Source organism: Rhinopithecus roxellana, chromosome 7, assembly GCF_007565055.1.
Source record: "Rhinopithecus roxellana isolate Shanxi Qingling chromosome 7, ASM756505v1, whole genome shotgun sequence".
Classification (NCBI taxonomy): Eukaryota; Metazoa; Chordata; class Mammalia; order Primates; family Cercopithecidae; genus Rhinopithecus; species Rhinopithecus roxellana.
Window position 1 is genome coordinate 16,786,300 of NC_044555.1, and position 15,957 is coordinate 16,802,256.

Sequence of the window (15,957 nt, forward strand, 5' to 3'; positions counted from 1 at the left end):
CCAGCTACTTGGGAGGCTGAGGCAGGAGAATCGCTTCAACCTAGGTGGTGGAGGTTGCAGTGACCTGAGACCGCACCACTGCACTCCTGCCTGGGTGACAAAGTGAGACTCAGTCTCAAAAAAAAAAAAAAAATGCAAATGAAAACCACACTGAAATGCCACTTCTCACATATCAGAGTGGCGAAAATTCAAAAGTTTGAAAACACTCTGTTAGTAAGGCTGTAGGGAAACAGACATTCATACGTTGTTCATGAAAGTGTAAAATGGGACAGTTCCTATGAAGAATTAGGCAACAGCTAATAAAATTTTATGTGTAGTGGGCCAGGCGTGGTGGCTCACACCTGTAATCCCAGCACTTTGGGAGGCCGAGGCGGGTGGATCACCTCAGGACAGGAGTTTGAGACCAGCCTGGCAAACATGGTGAAACCCCATCTCTACTAAAAATGCAAAAATTAACCGGGTGTTGTGGCGGGCACCTGTAATCTCAGCTACTCAGGAAGCAGAGGCAGAAGAATCACTTGAACCCAGGAGGCAGAGGTTGCAGCGAGCCGAGATCGCGATATTGTACTCCAGCTTAGGCAACAAGAGCAAAACTTCATCTCAAAAAAAAAAAATTATGTGTAGCTACTCTTTGAGCCAGCAATCCCACTTCTGGGAATTTTCTCTGAGGAAAACACCATATGCAGAGTTACTGGATGTGGCATTATAATAGCAAATTACTCAAAATAATCTAAATGTCCTTCCAAGGAAACCATTTGAATAAACTATGGTGCAATCCCTTTCATGGAATACTATGCAGCTACATAGAAATAAATAATTAAAAACAAGCTCTCTATGTTCTAATATGGGGTGATTTTCAAGACATCTTGCCACGTGAAAAAAGCAAAGTACAAAACCCCTATAATATTATCTTTTGTTTAAGAAAGAAAAGGGGCGGGACACCGTGGCTCATGCCTGTAATCCCAATACTTTCTGAGGGCAAAGTGGGCAGACTGCTTGAGCCCAGGAGTTTGAGACCAGCCTGGGCAACATGGCGAAACTCTGTCTCTACTAAAAATTCCAAATAGCCGAGCGTGGGAGGACGCGCCTATAGTCCTGGCTACTCGGGACACTAAGGTGGGAGGATAGCTTAAGCCCAGGAGGCAGAGGCTGCAGTGAGCTGAGATCGCACCATTGCACTCCATCCTAAAGGGCAGAGAAAGAATCTGTCTCAAAAAAAAAAGAAAGACAAGGAAATAAAAATACATATACATGCCAGTACGGTGGCTCACACCTGTAATTCCAGCACTTTGGGAGACTGAGGCGGGCAGATCGTGAGGTCAGGAGTTCGAGACCAGCCTAACCAACATGGTGAAACCCCATTTCTACTAAAATACAAAAATTAGCCAGGCGTGGTGGTGCATGCCTGTAATCCCAGCTACTCGGGAGGGTGAGGCAGGAGAATCACTTGAACCCGGGAGGCAGAGGTTGCAGTGAGCCGAGAAGGGACCACTGTACTCCAGCCTGGGTAACAGAGCGAGACTCCACCTCAAAAAAAAAAAAAAAAACAAGAACAACATACACAATTTCACTCCTGGGTTAGTACCCTAAAAAATTGAAAGCAGGCATTCAAACAAAAACTAGTACATAAATGTTCATAGTAGCACTACGTACAATAGCCAAAAGGTAGAAACAATCCAAATGTCCATCAACTAATGAATAAACAAAACGTAGTACATCCACACAGTAGAATATTATTCAGCAATGAAAAGGAATGAAGTACTGATACATGCTATAACGTACTTGAAAATCTTCTAAGTCAAAGAAGCCAGACACAAAAGATCAAATATTGCATGATTCATTTATATGAAATATAAAATGTCCAGAATACACAAATCCATAAAGATAGAAACCAGATTAATGGTTGTCAGGCTCTGGGGGAAGAGAGATTGGGGAGTGACTGCTAATGGGTATGGGGCTTCCATTTTGGATGATGAAAATGTTCTGGAACAAGATGATGGTGATGGTTGCAAACATTGTGAATATACTAAATGTCACTCGTGGTAAATTTTACGTTACGCGTATTTTACCATAGTTAAAAAAAAAAGTATTTCCATGGGCCTAATGTTGTGAAAAGGTTTGCAGGACATTTGTGAAAAATGTGAGACAGGAGATCTGTATCATCTGGAGTACTTTGAAAACAGAATATAATAGTCAAAATGTTTAGTATATAAAATTCGGGTCTTGACAGTGTATGAACAGAGGAGGTCAACAGAGGTTTGAATAGCAAGGAAGGCTTCATGAGGGCTTTAATCTCACCACTGTAGGTTAGTAGGATTTAGACAGAAGGATAAAAAGATGAATACAAGTAAACACTTGAGGTGGAATTCTTCCACAGTTTAGTGTTTCTGTTTTGTTTTATTGCATTTTCCTGCTGATTTTTCTTCATTGGGACTTGGTTGATATTTTTCTCTGTGGTTTTGTTTTGTTTTGTTTTTTCCTGTTACCCAGGCTGGAGTGCAGTAGCACGATCTTGGCTCACTGCAACCTCTGCCTCCCGGGTTGAAGAGATCAAGAGATTTTCCTGCCTCAGCCTCCCAAGTAGCTGGGATTACAGACGCCCACGACCACATCCGACTAATTTTTCTATTTTTAGTTGAGACGGGGTTTCACCATATCAGCCAGGCTGGTCTTGAACTCCTGACTTCAGGTGATCTGCCCCACCTCAGCCTCCCAAAGTGCTGGGATTACAGGCATGAGCCGCCGCACCTGGCCATTTTTCTGTTTGAAAACATGCCAGGAATTAGATCCACACCATAAAGCTTTGACTTTTTACTTCTAAGCAAAACTCAGTAATTTCTTATAAGTCTTTAAAGTGCATTGCAGAAGTCCATTTTCCTTCCTAGGATCTTGTGACCTTTACTGGGCTCCTAGAAAGGGACACTGAAACAGTGGGGACTTGTGGGTGAATGGTGGTGGCAAAGCACGAAATAAAAATTTCTAAGACTAGCTCTTTTCCGGATCAAATCATTCTCTTCACTAACGTATTACTCGGAAGAGATAATATGATGACTATGGAAACACAGAGATGGATTGTTTATTCAACAAAACTACATACTTACTTTGAGTCCACTACTGTGATTAGCACTGAGATTACCAGGACATGAGTCCTTTCTTTGAGAAGCTCACTGTCCAGTCCAACCTCCTAATTCACAGCTGACAAAAACTCAAGTCCAGATAGGTAATGGGATTAGTTCAAGACGACACAGACAATTAAGAGAACCATAACTCTAACATAGGCCTCCTCAGTTCAGGGAAATGAAAGTGGCACATGAGCTCATTCTCTTCTTCATAGACTCACACAAACTAGAAATACACAATTAGCCACACTGCTACCAAATGGTACCAGTGTAGAAAATTTCCACATTATACAGGTTGGCAGAACCAGGAAGATGGTTCACATATTCTAATTTAACTAATAAATGAATGAAGAATAAATAACATCACACATAGAAAAAATACACATATGCTTATTTTTTGTAATAAACCAGAAACTAATAAAAAAGTTACTGATTTTCATTTTTAAAACATATAAATGTTTTACAATATTCAGAAGTAAAATTAAAAGGATTTTTTAAAACTGAAATTGGAATACAAACAAAAAATGAACCTATGTAGTAAATTAATACAACACACACTAAAGAATTACTTTACATAGCTTCTGAACACAATAGTCTGACTATAGACCCTTAGGATATATACCAAGAACAAATAAAACTGTAGAGAAATCATAAACTTTACTTAGAAAGGTTGTTAGTACAGATAATGATTTAGCGATTCTGACATTATTTTGTGTATATTTTAGAAGACAAGGGTTTTCATTGAGGGTGAAGGCAGATACAAATATAGAATTGGGAAGATAAAGAACCCAGTGATGTTGGATTTCAACCAATCAAATATATCCGTATGATCTCATGACATATATATAATTTCCTTGTTCTGTTCACTGAAAGGGTCTAGAAGCCATTACACTCCAACAGCAATGAGCACATCCATCTCCCATATCTGCACACCATTCCTCACTAAAAGGAACCAGGATTCTTGGGAGAAATGGTTGGTTCCAGGTCTAGGGCAGGAATAATACAAGCTAAACCTGGAACATCTTATCCTCTTAGCCCAGAAAGCAAGGAAATGCTCAAAGACTGATGGAGCCATGTCAAAAGAACACAGGAGGTGGCTTAAAGGGGCTCTTACCAGCCAAATCTGGGATAATTTGAACATAAAAAGGAAAAATGATAATAATTGCTGCTGAATTGTAACCGTAAATCTTTTAGAAATACATGAGTCTGAAGCAATAATTTTTAAAAGAAGGGAAAGGATCAACAATAGATGCTAAAAGCACTGGGTAAAAATTCATGGGGAAATGGAATATACACATGGTCTCAAATTATCACCCCCTATTTTGCATTAATTACAAAAGGGAGGAAAGCAGCTTTACAAGGAAGAAATCTGACAAATATCATCTTAACCAAAAGATCAAACTTAGTATCAACAATAATGGTACAAGTGACATCATATGCCCCTGATATGAACGATTGGAAGGACAGAATTTTATATTGTAGGTCTTAACAAAGCATTTATTTATAAATATTTATTTATTGTTGCCAAAATATTTAACCCAAATCTAAGCACAACGAAGCAGTCAGGTAAAACTCAGATTGTGGGACATTCAACAAAACAAACAGCCTGGTCCCTTCAAAAATCAATGTCATGAAAGACAAAAAGAGGCCAGGGTGGCAGGGGGAGGGGGGCAGGTGTTGCTGTTCTACATTAAAAAAGACTATAGAGACATGAAAACTAAAATAGATTCTGCATTTTTAAAAATAGCTTTAAAAGATACTATTGGGCTAATTGGGAAACTTTTAATATAGACAATATATTAGATATCATGATAATGTTATTGTGGTTAAGTAGTCAAGTATCCTTACTCTTAGGAGGTCACTGCTGAAGTTCAAAGTCCACTGAGCAAAAAAGTCTCTGTGTATGTGGTTGGAAGGAGAGAGAAAACTAATGGTGCAAAATGTTATTCTGCAAATGAGGATTCAGACAGTAAAGGGCAAGACAGCACAGATGTTAGGCTTTTGGTCACATATTCTTTTGTTACATATTCTTCGCATTTTTTATTTTTAAAATACTGCTTAAAAATGTAAAAACTATTCTCAGCTCGAGAGCCACACAAAAACAGGCATGATTTCCATTTGGGGTAACAAAAATGTTCTAAAATTGATTGTGGTGATGGCTGCACAACTCTGTGACTATATTAAAAGCCACTGAACTGTATACTTTAAATATGCAAATTGTATAGTGTGTGAACTACATCTCAATAAAACTTTTTGTCAAAAACTGGTTGTGAGAGGGCCACAGTTTGCTGACCCCAATCTACCACTTGGTAGTAGAAGACTAATTAACAAACTAAACAAACAAAAAAAAATACTGAAGAGAATTTTCAGTATTTTCATTTTACAGGAACTAAATCAGGCTTGTTTACTCAAAAAAAATTGCCAATGATTGTACAGCTAAGACAATCTGACACATTCATCCACATTATTTTAAATTTCAATTAGACAAAGCAAGCTGATTACTCTAGTTCTAAACCTTGTTATTGTGCTATACAACTGGCAAAGAGCTAAAATTCTAAGTACATCACTTCAGTAGGAATTAAAAGAGATCAATTATTGTTGCAGCCCTCAAAATCAGCAAGTTTTAAATGACCATAGGATTGAAAACTTTAAAACAAGTAAAGACCACACTACTTGGATAATAGAGACATGAAACTTCATTTCCTGGTGTTGTTACTGCTTTTTATCTTTAATTTTCCACATAACCATACTTCTCTTCATATTAGAACATATTCTATACCTAATAACAATGGTAGTTAGGTCCTTCTCTCAAACGTAAACTATCAGAGTATCAAGTCATCTCTAATTTTAGAGAATTCTTTAAATCTCAAAACAACACCCTGGAAAACAAAAGGTAGGTACCTTTCTCACCAGCATCAAGGGCATCATCTTCAAGGTCATCATCAAAAATCTCTCGGCCATCTTCCACATAACCAATACCATCTGCAGGGACAAAATTTAATACTGGGATCAAATTTCTAAAAGTGGCTAATAATATTTTAGCCATGACCAAAAAAACCTTTTATATCTGCTCAGATGTTTTCCTGGCCTGTGCTATTTTTAAGTGCAGCAGAATTCTGTTCACACAGGTGTCAGACAATGCACAGCATCCACACAGCAGGTGTGGAGTCAAAACCAAATGATACATATTATACCTAGCTAGGTGACCTCAGGAAACGATTTGGCCCATAGGATCAAAGTCTGCCACAATAGGATGCTTTACAGCAGTTTTACTCTACCAGAAGAATAAAAAGAATCAAGATTACCACAAGTCCAGAGAGAGATATCCCAGTCTACAAGGGAAAACTGGCAATATAGCTGAATCCAATTACAGAAGTAGAAACATAAATAGTCACAGGCACAATCTACATGCTCCCCGTGGTCAGCATTCACATGGCCATGAAGTCAGACCCTACCAGTGAGAACCAATGAGCTTTCAGAAGGGGCACAGGACATTAGGACAAGACTTTGTATGGTGCTTTCTGCTGACCAAGTTAATTTTCATACCTAGAACCTCATATATGCCTCACAACTCTGGGAGAAGGTAGTTTTCTTATCCCCATGTTATAGATGAAGAATCTGAGGTGCAAAGAGATTAAGTGATTTGTCCAAGGTCATAGGATTGGAAAGTAGGAACGATGGATCCTGAACCTGCATTCCTTAATTCCAAGCGCTGTGCATGGGCCCCACAGACAAGGGCTCCTCCCAATTCTTACACAGCCATCACCTGGAGGATTTATACTACATCCTGAGGTATGTGCCTAGATTCTCCAAAATATCCCCAAATAAACGTCCTGCTGTTCTGCTTCCTCATCCTCAAATAATTAAAGGAAAATCCAAACCAAAGGTAAAATCCTAACAGTGCCTTACATTTGCCCAGGCAAAGCAGCAACTCCACTACATGAGTGCAAATCTACAAGAAGCAATTAACACAGTGCTTAGGAAGCAACATCTCCATCTCCACCCCCACCCCCGCCCCACCTACCATCATCCACAATCCAGTCATCATCCTGGCGTGCCTGAACCAGCTTCGAATACTGTTCTTCATCAACTTCTTCATAAACACCTGTGAAGTCCTCGACCTACCATTATACAAGTTTCAGAAAAAAAGCTTCAAATAGAGTGAAAGTGTTAAACAATTCTGATGAAAAAATTGTCAAATTGAAACTGGAATGGCAGCCTGAAGGAGTAGCTGCAACCAAATCATGAGTTCTGACATTCAACACCACTACAGGGTTTTCCTTAAATAGACATCAATTAACTTAGTATTCCTTTTAGGTGGGTGTTAACATAAGATATTAAATGATTCCATTAGCATAATACACTTGTCATACCATCAATTACTCATCTATTTCATAAAAAACAAACTGAATTATAGCCAATTCTTCATTAGCTGCTTTGGGGATTATTCACTTGTAATTTCTAGACTAGTTTCTCCTACACTTAGCAAACCTGTAAGGCATGCCACTTCCCTCTCCACTAGCTAATGTACACTCTGCGAATAGACGATAATTTTCATGCTTGTTCAACCAAACAAATATAATTCAAAAGGAAAATCTCTCTCATCCATCCGTCTCCAAAAATTAGCAAAACAAACATATTGTATATTCTACAGGCAAACCAGAAATAGCTTTTGAGTGACCCTGTTTGTATTACCACTGACACCCCACCGTTCTCAGATCTTGAAACTGCACAAGGACTTAAATGCTGAGCTATTTGAAAGGCAAGTCCAGAGAGTGGCAGGTCCTCCAATCACATTGGCTGCCTGACTGCAAGAGGGTCAGAACACCATGAGCTACTGGTATGAGTAAATCAGACAACCTCTACACAGCTAAAGCAACAAATGAAAGATACACACCAATGCTGCAGCTGCCCATGGGGAAAGGCCAGTGACTTTGCAGATGAGACTCTGGTGGGCTGGTTTGCAAAATCTCATAGATACTTATCAAAAATTACCAAAGGCTGGGCACAGTGGCTCATGCCTGTAATCCCAGCACTTTGGGAGGCCCACGTGGGTGGATTACCTGAGGTCAGGAGTTCGAGGCCAGCCTGGCCAACACTGTGAAACTGCATCTCTACTAAAAATACAAAAATTAGCCAGGTGTGGTGGCACATGCCTGTAGTCCCAGCTACTCAGGAGGCTGAGGAAGGAGAATCGCTTGAACCCGGGAGGCGGAGGTTGCAGTGATGCAGTGAGCTGAGATCATGCCACTGCACTCCAGCCTGGGTAACAGATCGAGTCTCCGTCTCAAAAAAAAAAGACCCAATTCTTGGCCAGGCGCAGTGGCTCATGCCTGTAATCCCAGCACTTTGGGAGGCCAAGGCGAGCAGATCACTTGAGGTCAGGAGTTCGAGACCAGCGTGGCCAACGTGGTGAAACCCCATGTCTACTAAAAATACAAAAATTAGCCAGACATGGTGGTGGGCACCTGCAATCCCAGTTACTCAGGAGGCTGAGACAAGAGAATCGCTTGAGCCTGGGAGGTGGAGGTTGCAGTGAGCCAAGAACGTGCCACTGCACTCCAGCCTGGGTGAGAGAGCGAGATTTAAAAAAAAATTCTCCCATTCTCTCAAGAGTTCTACCTCAGCCGGGTGTGGTGGCTCACGCCTGTAATCCCAGCACTTTGGGAGGCCAAGGCAGGGGGATCACCTGAAGTCAGGAGTTCCAGGCCAGCCTGACCAACATAGTGAAACCCAGTCTCTACTAAAAATACAAAAATTAGCCAAGCGTGGCGGCAGGTGCCTGTAATCTCAGCTACTTGGGAGGCTGAAGCAGGAGAATCGCTTGAACCTGGGAAGTGGAGGTTGCAGTGAGCCAAGATACCGCCATCGCACTCTAGCCTGGGCAACAAGAGCAAAACTCCACCTCAAAAAAAAAAAAAAAAGAGTTCTACCTTTCTCAAATGGAGTATGGGAGAAACAATTCCATCTGAAGAGTTAATATCCTAGGAAAAATCTTGGACAGAGCTTTTAGAATCTGACGGCCAGAGATGACTGGATTTCTGCCACACCTCTAAGGCTTATAATAATTACAGGATTTGGCTGAGCTTTCACCTCCTTTTAGCCTACTCTATAGGAATCACTGGCAAATACTGATTTGGTAACAGAAACAACCTGCCTTACCAAATTAAGTTTTTAACAACACAGATGCAAAATAGTCCAATTAATATTACTATACCGACCAACTTTCTTTTTCGGGGTTGGAGGGGAACTGGCATGATTATTTTTGTTGGTTGAAGACAGACTGTCTCTTATTTAAGTGATTCACTATATTATCAAGGAGATACCAGAAAACTATTTTTAAATATCATTTTGAGTAAAAAGTCATTTCGACTCAATCTTTAAAAACAACATTACTACTGCTCAGCATGAACTCTTAGAGCCATACAATTAACATTACAGTGTCAAAGGGAAATCAGCCACATTGTGCCAACATCTGAAATGCCCCATGGAACTCCTTTATACAAGTACCTACATTAAAAATGTTTTATTCCTGGGCTCAGTGTGGTGGTTCACGCCTGTAATCCCAGCACTTTGGGAGGCCGAGGCAGGTGGATCATTTGAAGTCAAGAGTTCAAGACCAGCCTGACCAACATGGTGAAACCCCGTCTCTACTAAAAATACAAAAATTAGCCACCTGTGGTGGTGACGCCTGTAATCCCAGCCACTTGGCAGGCTGAAGCAGGAGAATCGCTTGAACCTGGGAGGTGGAAGTTGCAGTGAACCAAGATCATGTTATTGCACTCCAGCATGGGCAACAGAGCGAGACTATGTCTCAAAAAAAAAAAAAAAAAAGCTTTATTCCTGCTTTACTGAAATCCTTTTATCAACCTTTTATGATCTGGTTGCCTCACTTAACTTGAACAAATGGTGACAAATGGCAAATACTCTCTTATTTGATTAACTGGTTAAACATTCATATCCTGAGCCAGACTGCCTGGGTTCAAAAAAGGATCTGCCACTGTGACCTCATTAAACCTTCTGTGCCTCGGATATCTCACCTGCAAAATGTTATTAATCATAGTATCTAATTTCATTTGGTTATTGAAAAGATTAAATGAATAAACACATTGGTAAATGCACTTAGAATAATATGTTAGTTCAAAAAGTTATGGTTGTTATTTTCCAGTACTGGTTAATCACTTTCTGGCCATGAGGCAATTAGGATACTCAGGGAGCCCTGAAGGTGACGCTAGACAATATTTATGCAGATGGTGGCCACTCTGTTTTTTACCTGCAGGCCATAAACAGTGGGTAGAGGAAAACCAAAAGAGCATCACATTCAATCTTACAAGCAGAACACGGCAGAAGTTAAGGTCCAAGTCTCCATTGCCACTACCCTTGCAAATGAGATTAGGAAGAACAGTTCTCTCCAAGAAGTAGCACTTAGTTAGACTGCTCAATACCTTAAGAGTAAGTAAAAGCACCTCTAAAGGACTGCAAAAAACCAATGGGACTTACCATAGATACGGCATGCTCAATAAGGAAAAATATAGATATGGCTATGTACTTTCATTTTGGAATTTTAAAATCATCTATAAAATACCTTACTGGAACTTTAAGGGTTGAGCATTCTCCATGATCTATAAATCTACCTCATACCCATGCTTGCTCAACACTAATAAATTCCCATTACAAGAAGTTTAAAATATATAAGTATTTCTAATTTGGGGCAAAGGTGACATAAGACTACCTTCAGGCTATGAATTAGATGATGCACAGGAGGAATAAAGAAGAAAAATGGTTACTTACTTCATATTTATACTTCTCACCAGCTTTAGCCTTTTTCAGTCTTTCTAGAGCTTCTTGGTGCCCCTTCTTTGATTTTTTTTCTCGCCGGGCTCGAGAAGCTACAAAACTCCCTGAATCTGACACAGTGGGGAAAAAAAAAATTTACAAGAGGTGTTACAAAATTGTCAGCCATCTTCCCTCAAACACCAAGGAAAAGTTTCTAGCCAACATTGTTTAGTAATATTAGTAATATTATTTTAGTAATAAACAAGTAGATAATGTTTACAATGTATATAATTCACAAAGCTCATGGCCAAACATACATATCCAAATATACATGACTCGCCAGAAAGTTCCTCTAAGATCCTGTTAAAACAAAGCCACTGTTATTTTTTTCTCCAAAAAGAGGAAAATTCCCAATTCAACTGATATCCTGCAGAGACACTAAACAAGGGAGATCAGCTGTTAGCTAATTTATCACCTTTTCATTAGAAATGACCAGTCAGAAGTAATCCAGTGCGTTATAGAAGCACTATTCATTTTGTATTCTATTAATCTAAAAGGCTTCAAGGAGCATCTACTCTTTGCAAAGTACTAGGCCCTATGAGACACAAAGACAGGCTGGGTGTGGTGGCTCACACCTGTAATCCCAGCACTTTGGGAGGCTGAGGTGGGCAGATCACCTGAGGTCAGGAGTTCAAGACCAGCCTGGCCAACATGGTGAAACCCCGTTTCTACTAAAAATACAAAATTAGCCAGGCATGGTGGTGTGTGCCTGTAACCCCAGCTACTCGGGAGGCTGAGGCAGGAGAAACATTTGAACCTGGGAGGCAGAGTTTGCAGTGAGCTGAGATCGCACCATTGCACTCCAGCCTGGGCAAAAAGAGCGAAACTCCATCTCAAAAAACAAAACAACAACAACAACAACAACAACAAAAAAGATAAAAAAGACATGGTCTTTGTACTCACAAAACTTACTATCTAACACAGGAGACAAGTAGCAACTGGCTCTAAACAATATTTAGAGATAATACATGCCTTAAAAGAGATTCAGACAAAGTACCCAGAAATTCAAAGAAGGAACAGATTGAGGACTGGGGAAATTTAAAAAAGATGGCTCTGAAGGGATTACTGATATACCACTTATTTCAAGGCTTCAGTTGGTTATGACACAGGATGCTACTAAAACAACGACAGGGACTAAAATGGCTTGTCAAAAATTACTGAAATATCAGAGGACTTCCGTGTTTATTCATTCAACTTTTGAATTATTCATGCTCTGGTCATCATAAACTGATCATTACACACACATACTGAAAAAAATTCAGCCAGGCGCAGTGGCTCACACCTGTAATCCCAGCACTTTGGGAGGCTGAGGTGGGTGGATCACCTGAGGTCAGGAGTTTGAGACCAGCCTGACCAACATCGTGAAACCCCATCTCTACTAAAAATACAAAAATTAGCTGGGCGTGGTGGCAGGCACCTGTAATCCCAACTACTTAGGAGGGTGAGGCAGGAGAATCCCTTAAACCCAGGAGGTGGAGGTTGCAGTGAGCTGAGGGTGCACCACTGCACTCCAGCCTGGGTGACAGAGCAAGACTCCGTCTCAAAAAAAAGAAAAAAAAAATCATCCACAGAATTAAAGACTTTCACATACCCACTGATGAATAACTAAGTCAAGCATAACAGTGCTGCCTGTCAACCATGAGTTTAGGCTCAGCATGATTGCCATCTATGTCTGTGAAATTTAGTATTTTATTGTGTTTGGTGTTAATTAATTTATAAAAGAAGCAGGCAAAGAAAAGGAGAAGTATGGATAAGAGGCAGCCTAAAACTCCAACCCCACTAGAATGTTCATAACAACATTAAGCTGCTTGACTAAATGTTTGACTGAAATAGAAGATACAATTTAAAGAACATGCACCAAATGCTGGCAATAAACTGCTGGAGACTATAGCTTAAAGGTGAAGCATAATTAGAGATCTTATTTTTTCTAGCTTTCTAGAAATGGAATCTCTCTTTATAACATCTCACTCTATTGTGTGACTTCCACATTTGACTTTTAAATCCATTTTCAGAAAGACATTAAGTAAAAATTAAGGAATAAAGGTACTTAATGATGACAGTCACAAAAACTTGGATGTCACTCAAATGATTTCAAAAATCGTGAACAGGCCTACATGAAAAGGCTTCGAAGATTACTGAACATGACCCCTGAAAGTGAAAAGCTGGCCTCAGTGTATTCAAGACTCCCTTGACGCCTGACATCTGTAGGTCTTCAAATGCACTTACTCCACAGGCAACAATGTTCCACTACACAAGCAACAATGTTCCACTACACAGGCAACGCCCCACTACTACACAGGCAACAATGTTCCACTACACCGGGTTTAGGGTACAATTACAAAATAACACAGAGCTGCCTGTCCAAAAGAGGCCCCCAGTCAAGTAAAGCAAAGTACCTGAAATTACCATCACAATATAAACATGGTGCCATAGAAAAGGTAAGAACTCAGCACTGAGGAAATATACAAAGGAGAGCTGTTAATTTTGCCTGAGAAATCAAGGAAGGTTTCACAGGAGAGGTTTCCAATACAGGCCTAGAAAAAGGAGTCGAATTTCACAATCAGAAAACAAGGTAAAAAGTGGCACAAGCAAAAGAAGAGGCATGAGCCAAATCACAAAGGGATGAAAATGCACAGTGTATTCAGAAACTGAGAGAAGTCAGTGTGCAAGGTAAATTCGACAAGAGAGTGTAGAGTGAGTAGGAGAACCAGACTGGGGAGAAGCAGCACATTCCAGCTCTGCCATTTACTGGGTGACATGAGAACACTGGTTAACCAGTTAAGCAGCAGACAGGTGTCTTGTTGTTTTAAGCTGCCTAGCATCTGAAACTGTGAAATCCGGCCCCCATCCCTTATAAGTCTTGATGAGACAGTAGAGCCTATGTCCCATTACAGAAGCTGAAAAGGTTGATACTCTTTCCCAGGCACCCTTGCAGCCTAGGGCATGGGCATATAAAATAGGCTCTATTAGGAACACCTGCTCAGACATTAAATCAGAAGCTAGTGTCACAAGGAAAGGGGCATGGGTTTTAAAAGATTCTAAAAGTAGCAACAGCTGCAGGAGGATTACAAAACTGACAACAATGTCAGCAATGTCCTAAGGTATGAGCTATAGCATCAAGTACTTGGTCGTGGTTGGCAATGACCTCCTCATTAGCCCATTTTTGAGGCACAATTTCACTCACTGTTCCTGGCTAAATAGCTCCCAGACTGGCTTCTTAGTCCTCCTGGAGTTTCTGTGAACACAATATTCTTCTACCAAATTCTAACCAATCTGCTAGAGTTGGTTCCTGCAGCTTACAAATAAGAGCTCTGACTGATGCAGAGCCTCAGGGTTCACATATGTGAAATGGGGATAATCATGTCTGCTTCAAAAGCTGTTAAGGATTACATGAGGATGCCTATCTCACTTTGCACTTAGCAATATAGGAGCGGCTCATGTAATGTTTCTGTGTGAAGTCAAACACACATCCACATACCCCACACACACCACACCTAAGAGTACCAAGGTCTAGCTTCAGAAGGCAAAAATAAAGCAAAGCCGTTTTCTGCATATGATGTTTACCATCTGTACTTCATGAAGACAAACCATGTCCAGCCTATCCACCATCATAATGCCAGAGCCTGGCAGAAGGCTTATACCTAGTAGGTATATAATAAATATTTGCTGAATGAACCAATGAATGAACCACTGTGCCTGCTTTTTTGATCATTAAACTTTCCCTGGCCAGACGCAGTGGCTCACGCCTGTAATCACAGCACTTTGGGAGGCCAAGGTGGGCGAATCACCTGAGGTCAGGAGTTCGAGACCAGCCTGGCCAACATGGTGAAACCCTGTTTCTACTAAAAATACAAAAAACTTAGCCAGTGTGGTGGCGGACACCTATAATCCCAGCTACTCGGGAGGCTGAGGCAGGAGAATTGCTTGAACCCGGGAGGCAGAGGTTGCAGCTAGCTGAGATCGCATCACTGCACTCCAGCCTGGGCAACAAGAGGGAAACTTAGTCTCAAAAAAAAAAAAAAAAAAAAAAAATTTCCCTGATTTTTTTTCATATATAGTAACAGCCAGTTATACACCCTTCAACTTTTCACTGCCATTATCAAGGTGCCCTGCCTTCTAACACTGAAGAAAAAAAAAAAAAAGCCTACATTTTCTCTTTTGGAGTGTGTCTCCAATGCTTCACGTAGGTAAGTTAGCAAAAAAAGAATAAGCATGAAAAAATCCAGTTACAAAGGCTTAAATATTTGTTTCAAAATTACCATCTGGAGTACCGCTATCCTCCCCAAAAGCAGACGCTAGCTTACAGTAGTCTTTCAGGTAACAATCTTTCAGTCTGCTCTAAAGGAAAAATTCCAGTCACAAGTCCCCAGCAACTACTTAATCAACACCATGACTTAAGAGGAGTCTCAAGATTGCACAGTATCCACCAAAGTGATTTCCTGATGTTCACAGATGACGTAGTTTTTAGGGTGAAGAAAGGGCTTAGTGGCAAATCACTGATATAGGGCTGCAAAGACTGTTCACATACTCACAACCTACATCCCATCTGTAATCCAGGCAGGTCGACTCTCCAAAATAGTCTTAAAAAACGAACGGCTAGAACAAATTGAAATCTGTGACTCACAACTAGGTGAATGCAAAGGAAGCTGATTAGGAAGCGAGTTCTCATTAATGGTGATGTATCTGAATGACAGGAGAGATGAAGGTTGAGCTAACAAAGTGAAACATCTGATTTTAAGTTAGAAGTTTACTGAAGTCACGCTTTAGTTGAACACTGTTCAAAAATCAGACAAATCTATTTGCATTTTTGTATTCTATTTTTGGAAATAAAAGATACCCCTGACAAACGGAGTGATATACAGGGGATTTGAAATGCCCTGAATTGATGCCATTTTTTTTTAAACTTCACCAGAAATGACTAGATTGTGAACAGGATTTCTACGCAGCACTTGAAGAACTTTCTAAAGAATCTGAAAGAAAAACTGCTAATGCATAAAGTAGA

At 40.3% G+C, this 15,957-nt stretch overlaps 1 protein-coding gene across 1 annotated transcript in view; it reads right to left on the reverse strand.

Moving 5' to 3' along the window:
- The window catches only part of POLA1 (DNA polymerase alpha 1, catalytic subunit), a 314,584-nt gene that overhangs the window by 297,993 nt on the left and 634 nt on the right, over positions 1–15,957 (reverse strand). Inside the window, exons 2-4 of the mRNA XM_010353227.2 lie at positions 10,911–11,026; positions 7,144–7,240; positions 6,021–6,101 (exon numbers count right to left, since the gene is read on the reverse strand). Of these exons, the coding sequence (XP_010351529.1) occupies positions 6,021–6,101; positions 7,144–7,240; positions 10,911–11,026 (294 nt within the window). The remainder of the gene's footprint in view (positions 1–6,020; positions 6,102–7,143; positions 7,241–10,910; positions 11,027–15,957) is intronic.